The sequence below is a fragment of the Saccopteryx bilineata genome, chromosome 4 (assembly GCF_036850765.1).
Source record: "Saccopteryx bilineata isolate mSacBil1 chromosome 4, mSacBil1_pri_phased_curated, whole genome shotgun sequence".
Classification (NCBI taxonomy): domain Eukaryota; kingdom Metazoa; phylum Chordata; class Mammalia; order Chiroptera; family Emballonuridae; genus Saccopteryx; species Saccopteryx bilineata.
In genome coordinates this window covers 158,879,098-158,897,032 of record NC_089493.1, presented here as the reverse complement: position 1 = coordinate 158,897,032, position 17,935 = coordinate 158,879,098, and the positions used below count along the sequence as shown (strand labels likewise).

Here is a 17,935-nt window from a genome sequence, read left to right as displayed (position 1 = left end):
TACTGGGGGTGCTTTCTGTCCTGAACACCTGGTCAGGGACACAGGGCGAGCATCTAGTGGCCACTGTCTGGGTCCCTGGGAAGACCCTGGCACCGGCTCTTTAGGAGGTGTTCTATAACTCAGCAAATACTCCATCCAGAGATCAGAGGGACAGTAGAATGGGTGGATGAAAGTTGGCTGCGTGTCACTAGCCAGGGGTAGGGTCACTGCCAGGCCAGAGGGCTCAGCACAGAGCAAGATCATGCTCGGCCTATAGACACTGGGGTGTCAGATAAGTTCCCCAGTGACCAACACATGAGCAGAAAACAGTGACTGGCACCTACTCCCTGGACACCAGCCCCACATGAGGCAGCAGTAGGGGACTCTGCACTTGCCCCATCCTGAAAGGGGTCTGAAGACAGCACAGCAGGAACAGCCCACCGGAGTCACCACCCCACCTTTGTTCACGCCAGCAACCTGGGGCCATCGTACCACACTCCTCTTGGCTGTATCCTCCAAGGACTGGATGACTTTCAGCCTCTGTTTAAATCTCATTTGTTCAATGTCGTCAGCCCTCAAGCTGAATTTCTACGGGCCAAAGGTCCAAAGGTCATTCAGTGAGGTAAGGTAAAGCAGAGGGACACCACTGCTCAGGCCACCTGACCCACACAGATATAGTGGCCTGACCAAACGTCCCCAGTGAGTGCTGACCTCATAGGACACTTTGAGGAGGTCAAAGATGTCCACTTCTTCAGGAGGGTCATCTCCACTGGTCAGCAGGGCATGGAGGTGTGGGATAGGAAGAGAAACACTCTGCTTATTAACCACATTGTCCAGGTATCTGTAAAGATGAAAGAAGTCTAGACCAACAGGTGACAGAGCATCTCAGCCATTGCTAAATAATGTGGAGAGACCTCATTTGCATAGCTTCCCAATTAACAAGGGAGCGCCTGCAGATGGCTGGGCACCCCTCAGGGAGCAAGTGGGAGGCAAGCCCTAGTCAATCAGTCATCCAGTGAGGACCTCGCCCCATGAGACCTGAGAAAGCCAGACTGTCCTCTGAAGGTCCCAAGGTCCCACGTGCAGGACCCTGTATAAGCCCAGATCGTACCATACCAGAAGAAAGCTCTGTCCCAACTAGTGGGATGTGTTCCCTCTCTGCTGAGTCCTGAGGGACACGGGGACTTCCTGGCCAGGAAGAATCAGGGACCAAAGGAATGTCCCAGGACAAAGGCACAAGAGGAGCCCAGCTGTGGGGGTGTCTTCAGGGACTTGCTTCCTCAGGAACACAGCCTTGAGACAGGGCTTGACTTTGGCTGTCAGGACGTCATGCCGTCCTAGGCTCTCCCTACAGCCTGGCACTCAGGTAGGAGTGGGTGCCTGATTTCCTACACCCACGGTTCCTGTCCCTGAGGAGGGGCCCAATGTTTCTGGTGTGAGAAACAGCCATGAGAATAAGCCTCAGACTCTGGCCACTGGCTGAGCCTCTTGACATCACTATGGACAAAGAGCTCATATGGTCTAGAGCAGGGTGGCAACAGCCCTGCCAGAACAGGACCCCTGTAGGCTCCCATAGCACCTGAGTTGGCTCAGCAGGCAAGTGGCAGTGTCCTGGGCTGTCCTGCAAATATGTGCATATGAACAGCAGGCTGTACAAAACTCAGGGTCAAGGTCAGAATGAGGCCAGGAGAAGCCTGGATATAAGGGGTGTGAAGGCTAGGCTAGGGGATTCAGCTCCTTTGTATAGGGAACCATCAGCATAACAAGGAGTCCCCATGTCCCAGGGGAGAAACAGGGTTGGATTCTGATCAGAAAGAGCTCCTGTGGGATGCTGGTGGGAGGGAGCAGAGAAAACCTTAAGGAAGCAGGCACGGGGCCCAGGGCAGCAGGGCTGTAGGCTGGGGGGAGGGGCTGGATCCCCCAGGACGTCTACAGGAGATGTGGGGACCAGGGAGGAGCAGCATGCCAGGTCCACCTTTCAGCAGTCACAGCAGAGTGACAGGAGGCAGTGCTGTGGCTGGGCTCAGGAAAGCAGAGTGGGAGGGCCTGCTCCTTCTGGGACCTCCTGCCCAGCAGGTCTCCCACATCTAGCACATGTGGGCAAGCTCCTATTTTATCTTCTCCAAGTGGTAAATACTAACTGTTCCCATCCCCCCACAATCCTCCCCACTCCCTGCCATTTGTCTCCTATCAGAAAGGAAGCATCCTGTCTCCTGGAGTGTTCCTAACTCCAGCCTTGGCCAGGCACTCAGTGGGCATGGTCACATGGTCACTGAATGCTGACCAAGGAGCACCCAGGGCTGGTGAGGGGTTGGGCTCTTGGGTAGGAGGAGGGAAGCCGCTTGGTCACCTGCCCAGGATGGTCATGGCCTCGCCCTCATCACTGCAGTCCAGCAGCTGCTTCATCTTGGCATCCAGTATGGCCAAGGCCACCTGCAGGACCACCTTGACGCCCTCGTAGAAGAAGCAGTCAACAATGACCACAGCACTCTCAAAGGGCATGACGCTGAGGAAGATGGTGAGGAACCAGGAGAGCGAGATGCTAGCGATCACCCCCAGGTCCTGCATCTTTTCTGAGAGCTGGGGCAGGAAGTCTCTGGTGAGCTCTTCGAAGATGCTTTGGTCCACCAGGGCCCCTAGCGAGAGCATGAAGCGCATGGTGAGCCTGCCCCGGCTGGCTGGCAGTCCCCTGTGGAGGGCCCCAGGGCCTGAGGTGCAGGGGGCAGGGAAGGTGGAAAAAACAGGAAAGAAGGAACCCTCTACATTTTTTTTCTACACCTTCTAATCCATTGTGTAGAAAGAACAATTTTTCCATTATACTGTATTTCTTTCTAGGGAAACACAAATTTCTCCCTAGAAGTGTCCTAAGTAACAGTAGTCTCAGTGGCTTCTGTGTGTGCCTGCCCTGGAATTGGTGAACAGATGCGATTCTAAAACACCCAGAGTGGAGAACCCAAAAAACCAACAGTAAGGAAGGACACCTTGAAAGCACAGACACATAGGTGTCATAAATTGTTAGTAAGGGCACTTCCACTGCTGACACAGGCTCCCACTGAGTCAGGGAGGTGGGGCTGGGTAAAGGCACATGGCGGCTATACCCCTAGTTGTGATATAATAAAAAAGGTTAAGAAGAGTTAGATAGCCTGAACAGGCAGTGGCACAGTGGATAGAGCACTGGACTGGGACGCGGAAGATCCAGGTTCGAGACCCCAAGGTCGCCAGCTTGAGCTCAGGCTCATCTGGTTTGAGCAAGGCTCACCAGCTTGGACCCAAGGTCGCTGGCTCAAGTAAGGAGTCACTTGGTCTGCTATAGCCCCCTGGGTCAAGGCACATATGAAAAAAAACAATCAATGAACAACTAAGGTGCCACAACAAAGAATTTGATGCTTCTCGCCTGACCAGGCGGTGGCGCAGTGGATAGAGTGTCGGACTGGGATGTGGAGGACCTGGGTTCAAGACCTCGGGGTTGCCAGCTTGAGCACGGGCTCATCTGGTTTGAGCAAGGCTCACCAGCTTGGACCCAAGGTCACTGGCTCAAGCAAGGGGTTGCTCAGTCTGCTGAAGGCCTGTGGTCAAGGCGTGTGTGGGAGAACAATCAATGAACAATTAAGGTGTTGGAACACGCAATGAAAAACTAATGATTGATGCTTCTCATCTCTCCGTTCCTGTCTGTCTGTCCTGTCTATCCCTCTCTCTGTCTCTGTAAAAAAAAATAATATAAAAATTGATGATTCTCATCTCTCTCCCTTCCTGTCTGTCCCTCTGTCTGACCGTGTACAAAAAAATAAAAATAAGAAGAGTTAGATAGATATGGATTTGAGCATCAAGTTGACTTTAAACCCCCAAATGTGCACCATGTTCTCTTCTGGCAGCCATCCTCTGGGAGTCAGGGAGCCTGAAGACAGCAGGGCCTGCCCCACTCTGCTGTGCAGCCGCCTGCCCGCAGCATGGCTGCAAGGCCTCCGAGGGTCCCCATGAAGGTCATGCTGGGTAGGAAGCCAGACCCCAGGAGGCCCCCTCCTGCCCTGGGGAGCCACAAGGCAGCAGCACTCACCCACCACCCTGGTGTTGTAGTAGTCAGGCAGCATTCGCTCACAGAGGGCCACCAGCAGCCAGAAGGCCTCCTCCTCGCTGCCATAGAGCAGGAGCACCGAGGTGACGATATTCATGGCCTATGGGTACAGAGATGGTGAGGGGAGGGTCTGGAGCTGGACAACAAGGAAAACTGTTCCCTCCTCCAAAGGGGTTCCCTTCACTCTACAGGCAAGTCTGGCAACAATAAACCCATCAGGCTCCGTGCAATTTGTCAAAAAGCGATTTGTAGGAAGTCAATGTGATAGAAACAATCAGCCAAATCCTTCCAGCTGGGCCAGTGGGTACTCGGAACACCAGGAAGGCAAACGTGAGTGGTGCTCAGTGTGGGAGGTATGACGCGGGGACCAGTGGATGTGTAAGTGAGCTGTGTCAGAAGCTACTGAGGCTGGTGACAAATTAGCTTAAAAATTATTTAAAGCTAGCACACTCGCCCTGGCCAGATAGCTTGGTTGGTTAGAGCAGCATCCCAAAGTGCAGACAGAGGTGGCCAGTTAGATCCCTGGTCAGGGCACATACAGGAACAGATCAATGTTCCTGTCTCTCCTCTCTCAAATCAATAAAATAAACATTAAAAAAAAATAAAAACAGGGTTAAAAATATTAGATTGTTTTTAAAAATAAAATAAAGCTAGCATACTGGCTTCCAATGCACTGGTAAGATGTCATACAGAACACTGACCCTACAAAAAGTGAACTCTGGGGAGCTGGCCTGCCTTTCTGAAATCCTGGAGCAGTCTACTGGAAACAAGCCACCTGGCCTGCCAGGAAAATGCCCACCGATTTACAACAAAATGCTGCCAGAAGTGCAAATCAAAACCACAATTCGATGACACCTCATACTATTAGGATGGCTATACTGAAAAACACAGAAAGTATAATAACAAGTGGTGGTGAGGACAAGGAGAAACTGGAAGTCGTGTGCATTGCTGGTGGGAAAATGATGCAGTTTTTGTGGAAAATGCTACAGCAATTTCTCAAAAAAATAAATACAGAATTACTGTATGGCCAATACTTGCAGTTCTGGAAACCTACATAAAATAACTGAAAGCAGGCTTGAACAGACTGCACCCAGGCTCCCAGCCACACAGTCACAATAGGGGCTTGAACAGACTGCACCCAGGCTCCCAGCCGCACAGTCACAATAGGGGCTGGAACAGACTGCACGCAGGCTCCCGGCTGCACAGTCACAATAGGGGCTGGAACAGACTGCACGCAGGCTCCCGGCTGCACAGTCACAATAGGGGCTGGAACAGACTGCACGCAGGCTCCCGGCTGCACAGTCACAATAGGGGCTGGAACAGACTGCACGCAGGCTCCCGGCCGCACAGTCACAATAGGGGCTGGAACAGACTGCACGCAGGCTCCCGGCTGCACAGTCACAATAGGGGCTGGAACAGACTGCACGCAGGCTCCCGGCTGCACAGTCACAATAGGGGCTGGAACAGACTGCACCCAGGCTCCCGGCCGCACAGTCACAATAGGGGCTGGAACAGACTGCACGCAGGCTCCCGGCCGCACAGTCACAATAGGGGCTGGAACAGACTGCACCCAGGCTCCCGGCCGCACAGTCACAATAGGGGCTGGAACAGACTGCACGCAGGCTCCCGGCCGCACAGTCACAATAGGGGCTGGAACAGACTGCACGCAGGCTCCCGGCCGCACAGTCACAATAGGGGCTGGAACAGACTGCACGCAGGCTCCCGGCCGCACAGTCACAATAGGGGCTGGAACAGACTGCACGCAGGCTCCCAGCCGCACAGTCACAATAGGGGCTGGAACAGACTGCACGCAGGCTCCCGGCTGCACAGTCACAATAGGGGCTGGAACAGACTGCACGCAGGCTCCCGGCTGCACAGTCACAATAGGGGCTGGAACAGACTGCACCCAGGCTCCCGGCTGCACAGTCACAATAGGGGCTGGAACAGACTGCACCCAGGCTCCTGGCTGCACAGTCACAACAGCAAAAGGTAAAAGGAACCTGAGTCTGTCAGAAGATGGACGGCTACATCAAATGTATCTGTACACACAATGAAGTATTCTTCAGCCTTACAAAGGCAAGGAGATTCTGACACATGCTACAGTGTGGATGAACCTTGGGGACATTATGCTAATGAAATAAGCCAGTCACAGCCTGACCTGTGGTGGCGCAGTGGATAAAGTGTCAACCTGGAAATGCTGAGGTTGCCGGTTCAAAACCCTGGGCTTGCCTGGTCAAGGCACATATGGGAGTTGATGCTTTCTCCTCCTCCTCTCTCTCTCTCTCTCTCTCTCTCTCTCTCTCCCCTCTCTATAATGAATAAATAAAATCTTAAAAAAAAAAGATATTAAAAAAAAAAAGAAATAAGCCAGTTACAAAAGGACACAGATACTGTATGATTCCACTTACATGAGGAACCTAGAGTTCATAGAGACAAAAAGTAGAATGATAGTTGCCAGGGGCAACTGGGGGAGCTGTTTAATGGGGACAGTTTCAGTTTCACAAGATGAAAATTCTGGAGATGGATGGTGGTGGCGACGGCTGCACAAGGACATACTTAAGGTCACAGAATTGTGCATGTAACTACAGTGAAGATGGTACAGTTTATGTCACGTGTATTTTATCACACATGCAAATCAATCAGATGACTCCAGGAACCATACCAGAAGCACACAGAAGATAACTTATAATATATAGCATGGGGATGAGGTCAGCAGTTAATATTATTTTTAATGATACCTTTTTCTGTGGTCAGGCATTTCCTGTGGGAGCAGGGCACAGTTGAAGGTATGTGAGGTCATCACTCAGGCCCAGGATCATGGAGACCTGTTCCCCTGAGTTCTGGTGGGTGATGCTGTCTTTGGGCCCCGCTCAGCCCTTACCTGGCAGTAGCCGATGGTAGGGTTTCGGAAAGCATAGGCAGTCAGCACCCGCCGAAGCGCAGCGATCCCCAGCTCGTTCTGGAAGGCAGGGTGCTCGGGCATGGAGCGGTGCAGGTCTCGCTCAATCTCCTCTGTGGCCAGGGTGTATTTCCCTGTGGACTCCTCCACCAATTCAGCGTAGTAGCCAGGGTGAGTCACCATCTCATTCCAGGCCCCTGTGGAGACACAGCTGGCAGCTGCCTCCCTCCTCCTCCCCTCCTGGGGCTTTGAGGGCAATAACAGGGCAGGCTGGAGATGTCAATGTACCACAGAGGAGGAGTGGGATTTTGAAGTCAGTCAGTATGAGGCAAAGGTTCCCCCATGACTGATCCTTGGAGGGGTCTCCCCAACCCTGTTCCAATGGCCAATACCACCTCCTCCTGAAACTGTTCAAGTAGTCAAGGGTGTCAATGTTGTCAGAGTCTGTTCCAAGGAAAGGAGGCCTTATGGGGTTGCTGGCATCTCACTGCATATGGCAAGGTGGTACCCCAGAGTGTGTGCCCCCCAGGACACCCCTCCTGGTGTGGGTGCAAACAAAACCCCGTATGGCAGAGTCCCATTTCCACCCCACGAAGGTCGGGCAGCTCCTGCCTGGCCAACTCAGGAGGCCAGCGGGGGTCAGCAGGGCAGCTCACCGGAGAAGAGGAGCCAGAGTTCCCCGCGGAGGCGCTCAGGGATGCCCTTCAGCACCAGCTCCCGCATCTTGGCCGTGCGGTACATGCACATACCGCGCCCGTACTCACAGAAGTGCGAGTTCCACTGCTTCTCCTTCTCTGTCTCAGCCTAGAGGGGAGCAACAGGGAGCCTATGGCTGTGACCGGGCAGCTGAGGCCCAGGTGGCTTCCTGCTTTCCTCTTCCATCTAGCACGGTGATCGGTCGTCTCAGGTTGCCAAGGGCTCACAGTAAAAACGACACCAGCTCAGATAAGGCTGAGCACAGCACCACCCTTAGGTGGCAGGCACATGGGCCTCCCACGTAGACATGAGGCCCAAAGGGACAGCACTGCCCATGATGGGCACAGAGCCGCAGGTTTGCCCCGTCCCCCCAGGCCTGGACCTGGCACGGGATGGAATCCGCACCCTGGGCTTACCCCCTTGGCTCCCAGGTCCTCCACTGGTGCGTTTCTCTGGAAGAGTTTGAGCAGGCCCTGGGAAGCGGTCGGTGCCTCCTGTGCAAGGGAGCTCTGGCGACCACCCCAAGGTGTGGTGGGGCTGACAGGCTGCTCTGAGGCCTCCTGAAGAGAGGGCAAGGACTGAAAAGTACAACACAGAGGGACAACACTGAGCCTACCAGCCTCTGTGCCCCGAGGCAGGAGGCACGGAGGGCAGCACGCAGCCTGCACAAGCAGGAGCTCCCACCGCCTCCTGGCTAGCCAACACCTACACTGTCTCCTTCACCAAGCCCAGTAACGCTGGCCGTCCCCTCTGGGGCGGTTCTCGGTCCATCCTGTGAGGCCCTCTCAGTAAGGTCAGGGCCAGCAGAGAAGAAACCCCAAGAAGACAGCTTATGCGTCCCCCACAGGGCCTGGCAGCAGCACTGAGATCCCGGGGACACTGTTCTAGCCTCTGGGTGCAGACCCAGATGACCCTGGAGGAATGGCTGTTGGTGATGTCTGCCCTGATTGTTCCCGGGCCCCTGGTCACAGTGATTGGCTTGGGCTGGGACCCTATGGAGCATGAGCACTGAGCCAGGAAGGGAAAGAGGAGCATAAGCCCAAGTCTGACAACCTGCTCTGCCCTTTTCAGAGCGACAGGGTTCCAACTGAGGGAGTCCCTCCTGTGGGTGCCTTCCATGACTTCTACCAGCCAGGGAAGGTGTCCTCTCTCCCTCAGGCTGCCTGTCCACTATGCCCCCAGGGCTCGCTGGCCCGCATGCCTCTCTGCTTTGGACACTTGTTCCAGCTTTGGACTGGGTTCTTCTCAGAGGCCCTGCTGCAGCTTCCAGCAAGGCTGCAGGGCTCTGGGGGCAAAGATGAGGATGAAGACCTAGAACTGGATGTGAGGAGGGGTCCCCATCTGTGGGCCGTCTCTGTTGCGGACTACCTCCCCATAAGTTTTAACGTGCATTGGGGGGGGGCCTCCCCAGTGCAGGAGCCCAGGAATCTGCTTTCCCATTGCAAAAATGGCCAAGGGCAAGAGAAACTAACCCTGTGGGTTTTGCGAACACACGGGGAGGGGGAGGAAAAAACAATATGGGGCTGGCAGAAGGAAAGGGGGGCACCAGGGACAAAGGTCTGCCAGGAAGCCTGACCTCCAGGGTTCTCCCCTGGCTTTCTGGAACCCCTGCCTCTGGCCCTCACATTGCCAACAAGGCAAGCAGGTTTGGTTCCTAGGCTGACCCCTTCCCCCATCCCCACCCCCAAGGAGGTCTTCTGCTGGAATCCATACCCATCTCTTCAGGGGAGCACTGGCTCCTGCTCTCCAGACTGTATTCTATCTGCAGGCACCTGATTCCCAGGTGAGTTTACCACTGTGGGCAATGACCTGTGCAGTGAGTTTGTCTCCTGGCCTGGGGGTCAGGTGGTCTAGAGCTAGTGCCCACTCTGGTTCTCCCCTCAGCTCCTTCCCTGAGCACCCTCAACAGAAAACAATACTGCTCTGGGTGGGCAATGGTCACTGGCTCCTTGTAATTCACTTCCCTTTCTGCAGGCAGCAGCTCCCTGTTTTCATGTGGGGGCACATCTCTCTCCACTCTTGGCCCCAGGCACTGTGGGTTCTGCTGAGGCCTGGGGTGATGGCCCCAAGCTAATTAATTAGCATTTCCCACTGAGAGCCTCAGGGGCTTTGAGGTACTGTCACCCAGGGGCCACCAAGGAAATGCAGGGTAACTCTACAGAGAACATCAGGATGAGCCAGGAGGATGCAGGGCTTCTGCCATCCTGGTACCACATCCGGTCTGGGGATGACTCTGCTGCAAGGAAGCCACATCCCGTGGGCAGAGGCCAGCTCTGACGACAGGTGGCCACTGCATGGACTTCTAGGCCTCATGGGCCAGTAAGCACCCTCTGCTCTCGTGTCTTCTCAGAACCCTCCACCACTGTGAAGGTTTCACAGGAATGTGTTAAACACATCAAACTCTACTCTCTCAATATGTACAGCATACTGTTTGTCCACTGAACTGCAGTAGAGCAGTTTTTAATAAAAACACTAAAAAGGGGAGAAAGAAGAGAACTCTGCTAGGTTCACATCCACAGTCCACCCCTCTGCCTTGGCTGGTGTTTTGAAATGGATCTGGGCCCACTAAAATACTTTTTCATGACAAACTGCTAGAATCCAGGGGGCAGGACCCCAGTCCAAATCGAGAGTGCCCTGATGCAGAGAGCTTTGTGGGATATTTCTGAAATCCTCAGGGTTGGCGCCACCCTGGTGTCTCCGTCTGCCCTCAGCTCCTGAATGGCTTCCATGTGCTGTTCTGTTTACTTAGCTGTAAACTGGAGCCTCAGAAATGGCTCCCAGTTTCACTGGCTGTTTTTCAGTCACTTCCTTGCTGAGGTTTCTGTTCAGTGAGTTGTTGCTTTTGGGGGCAGGAAGCTATTTTTTGGTGATTTCTGGACTCCTTGGCTCTCAGGAAAGTCAGAACAGAATCTTTTTTTCTTTTCCATCCATGACTTCAGCAGCTGCTGATTCTGTGTCTATATAGAAGAATGCTGCTTGGTGGTATGACTCACTTGCTGTGGCCTGCAGAGTGTGGAAATACTCTTTCTCCTTTGTTGAAGGTGTTGTCTATAGGCTTTAACTTTTACTCTTAAAGTTGCTCTGTGCATTTTTATGAGGAAATTTGGTAAGATTTTAAAATATACCCAGCAACCACACCTTAAAAATCTCAATGACTTGTCCCAGGTGAAGGCCACTTAGTTAGGCTTTTCTCCCTGTCCTTACACTGAACAACTCTTGTCTAGACCATTATGACCTCTCTTTGCCATCTCCAGTGGTCAATTCTTAGTTCCCCTTACCCTGGCCTTAAACGTCACATATTCAAAACTGAATGGCATCTTCCCCATGTCATTACGTGGTGGTTCTGTTCTGTAATCTGTTCAGGCCAAAGCCACAGGGGTCTCTCTGACCCCTTTCTTTCACTTATAACCCACGTATGTCTACTCCATCAGTTCTCAGATCTGTCCTCAAAACATGTCCTGCTAGACACTAACACCTAACAATCCAGAAAGGAAATTAAGAAAATAATTTCTATATAATAGCACCAAAAAGCATAAAATACTTAGGAATAAACCATGTAGGTAAAAGGCATACACTGAAAAGTTAAAAAACACTGGTGAAAAATTAAAGACATGCCCTGGCTGGATAGCTCAGTTGGTTGGAGTGTCATACCAATATGCCAAGGTTGTAGGTTTGATCCTCTATCAAGGCACATATAAGAATCAACCAATAAATGCATAAACAAGTAGAACAACAAACTGATCTTTCTCTCCCTTCCCTACTTTTTCTAAAATCAATAAATAAAAAAAACTAAGGAAAACACAATAAATGGAAAGACATACCATGTTTGTGGACTAGAAGGCTTAAGATTGTTAAGACATCAGTACTACCCAAAGTGATCTACAGATTCAGTGCAATTTCTATAAAAGTCCCAATGACTTTTTTTACAGAAACAGAAAAGTCTTTTCTAAAATTCATATGGAATCTCAAGGGACCCCAAATAGCCAAAAAAACTTAGAAAAAGAATAAAGTTGGAGGTCTCAGACTTCCCAATTTAAAAATTTACTATAGCCTGACTAGTGGTGGCACAGTAGATAAGGTGTTGACCCAGAATGCTAGGGTCACTGGCTCTAAGTGCGAACTTGTCAGCACAGGGTTGCTGGCTTGAGCAGGGTATCATCCAAACAAGCTTAAAGCTCGCCAGCTTGAGCCCAAAGGTCACTGGTGTGAAAAGTCCTAGGCTGCTGACTTGAGCAAGGGGACGCTGGCATGGCTCTGGTCAAGGCACTGAGGAGAAGCAATCAATGCACAACTAAAGTGAAAGCAACTACAAGATGATTGTTCTCACTCTCTTCTCCCTCTCAGAAACAATCAATGCACAACTAGAGTGAAAGCAAGTATGAATTGATGGTTCTCATCCTCTCTCCCTTCCTGTTTCTCTCTCAGTTACAAAAAGTTAACTATAAAGTGAGTTAAAAGACAAACATATAGTGGTAGTCAACCTGGTCCCTACCGTCCACTAGTGGGCGTTTCAGCTTTCATGGTGGGCGGTATTGGAGCAACCAAAGTATAAATAAAAATATAGATTTAACTATAGTAAGTTGTTTTATAAAGATTTATTCTGCCAAACTTAGTGAAAATCCAACATAAAGTACTTGGTAAGTAATTATTATTATATGCTTTAACTTGCTATAACTCTGCTTTATAAATTTTATAAAGTTACTTCCCTACTTTATAAATCACCATTACTGTGGAACCGGTGGGCGGTTAGAAAATTTTACTACTAACAGAGATAAAAAAGTGGGTGGTAGGTATAAAAAGGCTGACTACCCCTGATATAGACCAATGGAATAAGATTGAGGGCCCAGAAATGAACCCTGGCATATACGGTCAAATGATTTTCAACAAGAGTGTCAAGACCATTCAATGTGGAAGGAGTAGTTTTTACAACAAACGGTGCTGGGAAACCTGGATATCCACACATAAAATGATGAGGTTGAACCCTTACCTTACATCTACACAAAGATTAACATGCAGCAAATACCTAAATGTAAGAGCTAAAATTAAAAAAATCTTTGAACAAAACATAGAGGAAAAGCTTTGTGACACTGTACTGGCAATTATTTCTTAAATGTGATATCAAAACCATAAGTAATAAAATAAAAATAGAAAAACTAAACTATATAAAAATTAAAAAGTTATGTACATCAAAGGACACAATCATCAGAATGAGAAGGCAATCCACAAAATGGGAGAAAATATTTGAAAAGTATATATCTGATAAATGGTTAATACCTGCAATACAGAAAAAACTTCTAAAACTCAACAACAAAATCACACAACCCAATTGAGATGCTTCCCTGGCTGGATAGTTTGGTTAGTTGGAGCATCATTCCAAAGTACAGAGGTTGCTGGTTCAATCCCTGGTCAGGGCACAGACAGGAACAGATAAATGTTCCTGTTTCCATCGCTCTCTCCCTTCCTCTCTCTCTAAAAAATGAATAAAATAAACATATAAAAAAGTAAGAAATGAAGAGATGCTCAACTTCACTAATCACTGGGAAATGCAAATCAAAACCAATGAGCTATCATATCGTTAGAATGGTTACTGTAAAAAAAACAACAACAAAGAAACAGAAAATAACAAGTGTTGGCATGGATCAAGAGAAATTGAACACTTTGCATTGCTGATGAAAATGTACAGTGGTGCAACTAATGTGGAAGACTACGGTAATTAATCAAAACATTAAATACTGAATTACTATTTGACCCAGCAATTCCACTTCTGGGCATTTCTTTCCTAAAAAAACTAAAAGTAAGATCTTGAAGAGGATTTTTTTTAATTAAAAAAGTTTTTTTTCAATTACAGTTTACAGTCAATATTATTATTTTTTCAATATTGTTTTAATGAAGAGAAATGTTTACACCCATGTTCACAACAGCATCATTCGTAACAGCCAAAGGTGGAAGAAACCCAAGTGTCCATCAAAAGATGAATGGATACATATCTTTTGGAATTAAGTTTTGGATTTCTTTAGATAAGTGTGACTGCTCGATCATATGGTAGTTCTATTTTTAATTTTTGAGGAATCTCCACATTGTGTTCCATAGTGGCTGCACCAATCTTCATTCTCATCAACAGTGCACGAGGGTTCCCTTTTCTCCACACCCTCTCTAGCACTCTTTGTTTGTTGATTGATTGATAGCCATTCTGACAGGTGTGAGATGATATCTCATTGTGGCTTGAATTTGCATTTCTCTCATGATTAGTGATACCCTGCAATTTCACTTATATGTGGAATCTAAAATATAAAATAAATGGCCTGACTGTGGTGGTGCGTGCAGTGGATAAAGTGTCGACCTGGAAACACTGAGGTTGCCAGTTCGAAACCCTGGGCTTGCCTGGTCAAGGCACATATGGGAGTTGATGCTTCCTGCTCCTCCTTTCTGTCTGTCTATCTGTCTCTCTCTCTCTCTCTAAAATGAATAAATAAAAAAAATAAAAATAAAATATAAAATAAATGAACAAACAAAACAGGAACAAACTCATAGCTAGAGAGAGCAAAGTGATGGGTTGCCAGGTGGAAGTGGAGTTAGGGGGCTGGATAAAAAAGGTGAGAAGGCCCTTGCTGGGAGGTCAGTTGGTTAGAGCACCGTCTGATCTGCTGGGGTTGTGGGTTCAATTCGTGGTTGGGGCACATACATGAAAGCACAAATAAGTATAACAAATTAATTTTCTCTCTGTCATCCTTTCTCTCTCTCTCAAATCAATTTTAAAGAAAGGTGAAGGGATTAAGAAGTAAAAATTGATAAGTTATAAAACAGTCATGGGGATGCACAGGGAATATAGTCAATAATATTATAGTAACTGTATGGCGCCAGTAGTACCAGACTTTGTAAATTATATAAATGTCTAACCACTATGCTGTATACCTGAAACTAATATAAAATAATACTGAATGTCAATTGTAATTGAAAAGAAAAACTTTAAAAAATAAATGGATAGCCCTAGCCAGCTGGCTCAGTGGTAGAGCATCAGCCTGGTGTGCAGGAGTCCCGGGTTCAATTCCCGGCCAGGGCACACAGGAGAAGCGCCCATCTGCTTCTCCACCCCTCCCCCTCTCCTTCCTCGCTGTCTCTCTCTTCACCTCCTGCAGCCAAGGCTCCATTGGAGCAAAGTTGGCCCGGGTGCTGAGGATGGCTGTATGGCCTCTGCCTCAGGCACTAGAATGGCTCTGGTTGCAACAGAGGGACGCCCCAGATGGGCAAAGCATCGCACCCTGGTGGGCATACCGGGTGGATCCCGGTCGGGCACATGCGGGAGTCTGTCTGACTGCCTCCTGTTTCCAACTTCAGAAAAACACACACAAAAAAAATGGATAAAAATTGTGCTATATCAGGGGTTGGGAATCTTTTTGTGTAATTCCGTGAGAGCCATAATATATGTTTAACACTACTAAATACAAGTAAATGTGTGCATTTTATGTAAGACCAACACTTTTAAAGTACAATAAGTCTCTGAATTATTTTTAATAACATTGTTATGCTGTTGCTAACCAATGATGAATAAAGTACTTCTTACCATTAATGCGACTTCTGGTGCTGCATGGTTTTGCTGATGGCTTTGTAGTCGGGTTGATACGTGGTGAGGTTAAGCTTCATGCTGGCGTTGAGACTTCCATCTATTAAACGTGATCGTAGGTCGGTCTTAACATTCTTTAGATGTGAGAAAGACTGCTCATATGCATACATAGAGCCAAACATTGTCAGTACAGCAATACTCACACGCTGCAGTGTGTGGTATGTGACAGGAAGCGCGTTCCAAGTTTTGACAATCAGCTGGTCTGCGGGTTGAAGTTTTTTCATTTCTCCCCACTTGTGTTTGCTCGCCAACTCTGCTTGCTGTCGTGGAAGTCTTTCCAAATCTTCATTTAGTGACTTGAACTTATTCACCCATATTTCAGGTCATCAGCTTGTGGACCATAATCTCTGACAGAGACACCAGGGATGTAACTTAGGTCGGCGCTGTCCACTGCACACTCGTGTGGATGATGAACTTAAAAAGATGAGTGCGCTCACAAATTCTCCAAAGCGTGCTTTGAATGACTGCAGGAAATTAGATGTGAAGCTCGCTAGCTGCTGGAGATCAAGATGTTGAGCAGGGTCACTTACTGTGTATGCATCTTTAAACTCTCCCAGTTTTTCAAAGTGTAGTAAATGACCTGTTTCAATGTCAGCGATGAAGAGTTCCAGCTAGTTTTCAAATGCAAACACTGCTTATTGAAGAGTAAGACTGTATTTCCAATGCCTTGCATTTTTCACATTGAGCTGGTTCAGATGTTCAGTCTGTTTACGAGATAGTAGAACTTCAGGAGCCACTCAGTGTTAGCTAACTCAGGATGCTCGACATTTTTCACTTCAAGAAAAGTCTGAATTTCACTCAGACAAGCCGCGAAACGGCTGAGCACCTTCCCTCTTGACAGCCAACACACATTGCTGTGCAGAAGCAGCCCAGGATAATTATTCTCAACTTCATCCAGCAGTTTTAAACTGGCAATCATTTAAAGCTCGGGCAACAATAAAGTTGACCACCTGAATGACCAGCAACATCACCTCACCAAGCTGCTTGCACACATCTGAGCACAAAGCGTCTCCTGATGTAGGACGCAGTGAAAACTTAGGATGGGTCTCTTTTCATGTTCACAAAGAAGCGCTACGAATCCTCTGTTTTTTCCCACCATGCACACAGCACCATCAGTACACACCGAAATAAGTTTATCCATCAGTAGATTTTTTCTTTAGCGAACTCAGTGAAAGACTTGAATAAATCATCCCCTCTTGTTGTCTCTTTCATAGGCAAAACAGCAAGACTTTCCTCACCTAGTGTGTCACCGACAGCATACCTTGCAATCACACTGAACTGGGATAAATGGCTTACGTCTGTTGACTCATCCAAAGCGAGAGAAAAGAATGGTGCTGCATTTATGTCCTTCACTTGTGTTGCCTCAATTTGATTTGCCATCATGATGGTACGATTGTGAACAGTTCTTGCTGACAGAGGCATGTCTTTTATTCGTTTGATTATCTTGTCTTTATCCAAAAAGTCGTCAAAGAGTTCATTGGCAACATCAAGCATAAATGTTTTGGCATACCCTCCATCTGTGAATGGCTTTCCGTTTCTCACAATTGCTAAAGCACCAGCAAAGCTAGCCAAATTCCAGTCACCTTGTTGGGTCCAAACACGGAGTTTCTGATGACTGGCTTGCACTCTGCACAATAGCTCTTGAAATGCCTTCTTCCTGCTGTCCCCAGATGGATATTTTGATGCAAATGTAGTATGGCGTGTGTCAAAGTGCTGCTTTATACAGTGTGTCTGTAAAGTCATGGTGTACTTTTGACCGGTCACAGGAAAGCAACAAAAGACGATAGAAATGTGAAATCTGCACCAAATAAAAGAAAAACTCTCCCAGTTTCATACCTATTCAGTGCAGTTCGATGTGAGCTCACGCACAGATTTTTTAAGGCTCCTTAGGTAGCTATCCCGTATAGCCTCTACAGACTCGTCACGGACTGATGGCCTACCAAAATGGGGTTTCTCCACCAAACTGCCAGTTTCCTTCAACTGCTTATTCCACAGAGTAATGTTATTCCTATGTGGTGGCACTTCATTATAAACGTGCCAATATTCACGTTGCACTTAGGTCACGGATTCAAATTTAGCGAGCCACAGAACACACTGAACTTTCCTCTGTACTGTCCAAATCTTGACTGGCATGGCCGTGGGCTGCTCCGCTGTATACACGGTATTACATCATCATCTGCGTATGCGCACATGCTGCCACATCATCCTACAGAAACTGGGAGGGTTTTCCTTTTATTTGGTGCAGATTTCACATTTCTATCGTCTTTTGTTGCTTTCCTGTGACAGGTCAAAAGTGCACCATGACTTTATGGACACACTGTATTTGACCGTTTCATGGATGCAATTTTATCATTGCATATTAGACACACTGCAGAACCTGCTCTCTCCACAAAAGCGAATTCCTTTGTCCATTCCTGCTGAAAAGTACGATACTCCTCATCTTTTTTCTTTTAGCCATCTTCTTTGTCAAAAGGGTTTCTGCAATTAGCTAGCTAATTACTTGATTAAAAGAAGGGAAGTTTACTTCCTGACCTCACAACGACCTGTGTACATTACACATTATCCAATAAAAATTTGGTGTTGTCCCAGAGGACAGCTATGATTGGCTCCAGCCACCCGCAACCATGAACATGAGTGGTAGGAAATGAATGGATTGTAATACATGAGA

The 17,935-nt window shown here is 48.3% G+C and overlaps 1 protein-coding gene across 5 annotated transcripts in view; it reads right to left on the bottom strand.

Moving 5' to 3' along the window:
* The window catches only part of TBC1D9B (TBC1 domain family member 9B), a 67,813-nt gene that overhangs the window by 9,582 nt on the left and 40,296 nt on the right, over nucleotides 1-17,935 (bottom strand). For 3 of the 5 annotated variants that reach the window (XM_066272462.1, XM_066272464.1, XM_066272466.1), the window contains 7 exons: nucleotides 8,063-8,224; nucleotides 7,607-7,754; nucleotides 6,933-7,147; nucleotides 4,034-4,151; nucleotides 2,330-2,615; nucleotides 691-820; nucleotides 472-567 (listed from right to left, as the gene is read on the bottom strand). In XM_066272462.1, coding sequence (XP_066128559.1) covers nucleotides 472-567; nucleotides 691-820; nucleotides 2,330-2,615; nucleotides 4,034-4,151; nucleotides 6,933-7,147; nucleotides 7,607-7,754; nucleotides 8,063-8,224 — 1,155 coding nt within the window. The remainder of the gene's footprint in view (nucleotides 1-471; nucleotides 568-690; nucleotides 821-2,329; nucleotides 2,616-4,033; nucleotides 4,152-6,932; nucleotides 7,148-7,606; nucleotides 7,755-8,062; nucleotides 8,225-17,935) is intronic. The other 2 variants (XM_066272465.1, XM_066272463.1) reach the window with 2 other exon arrangements.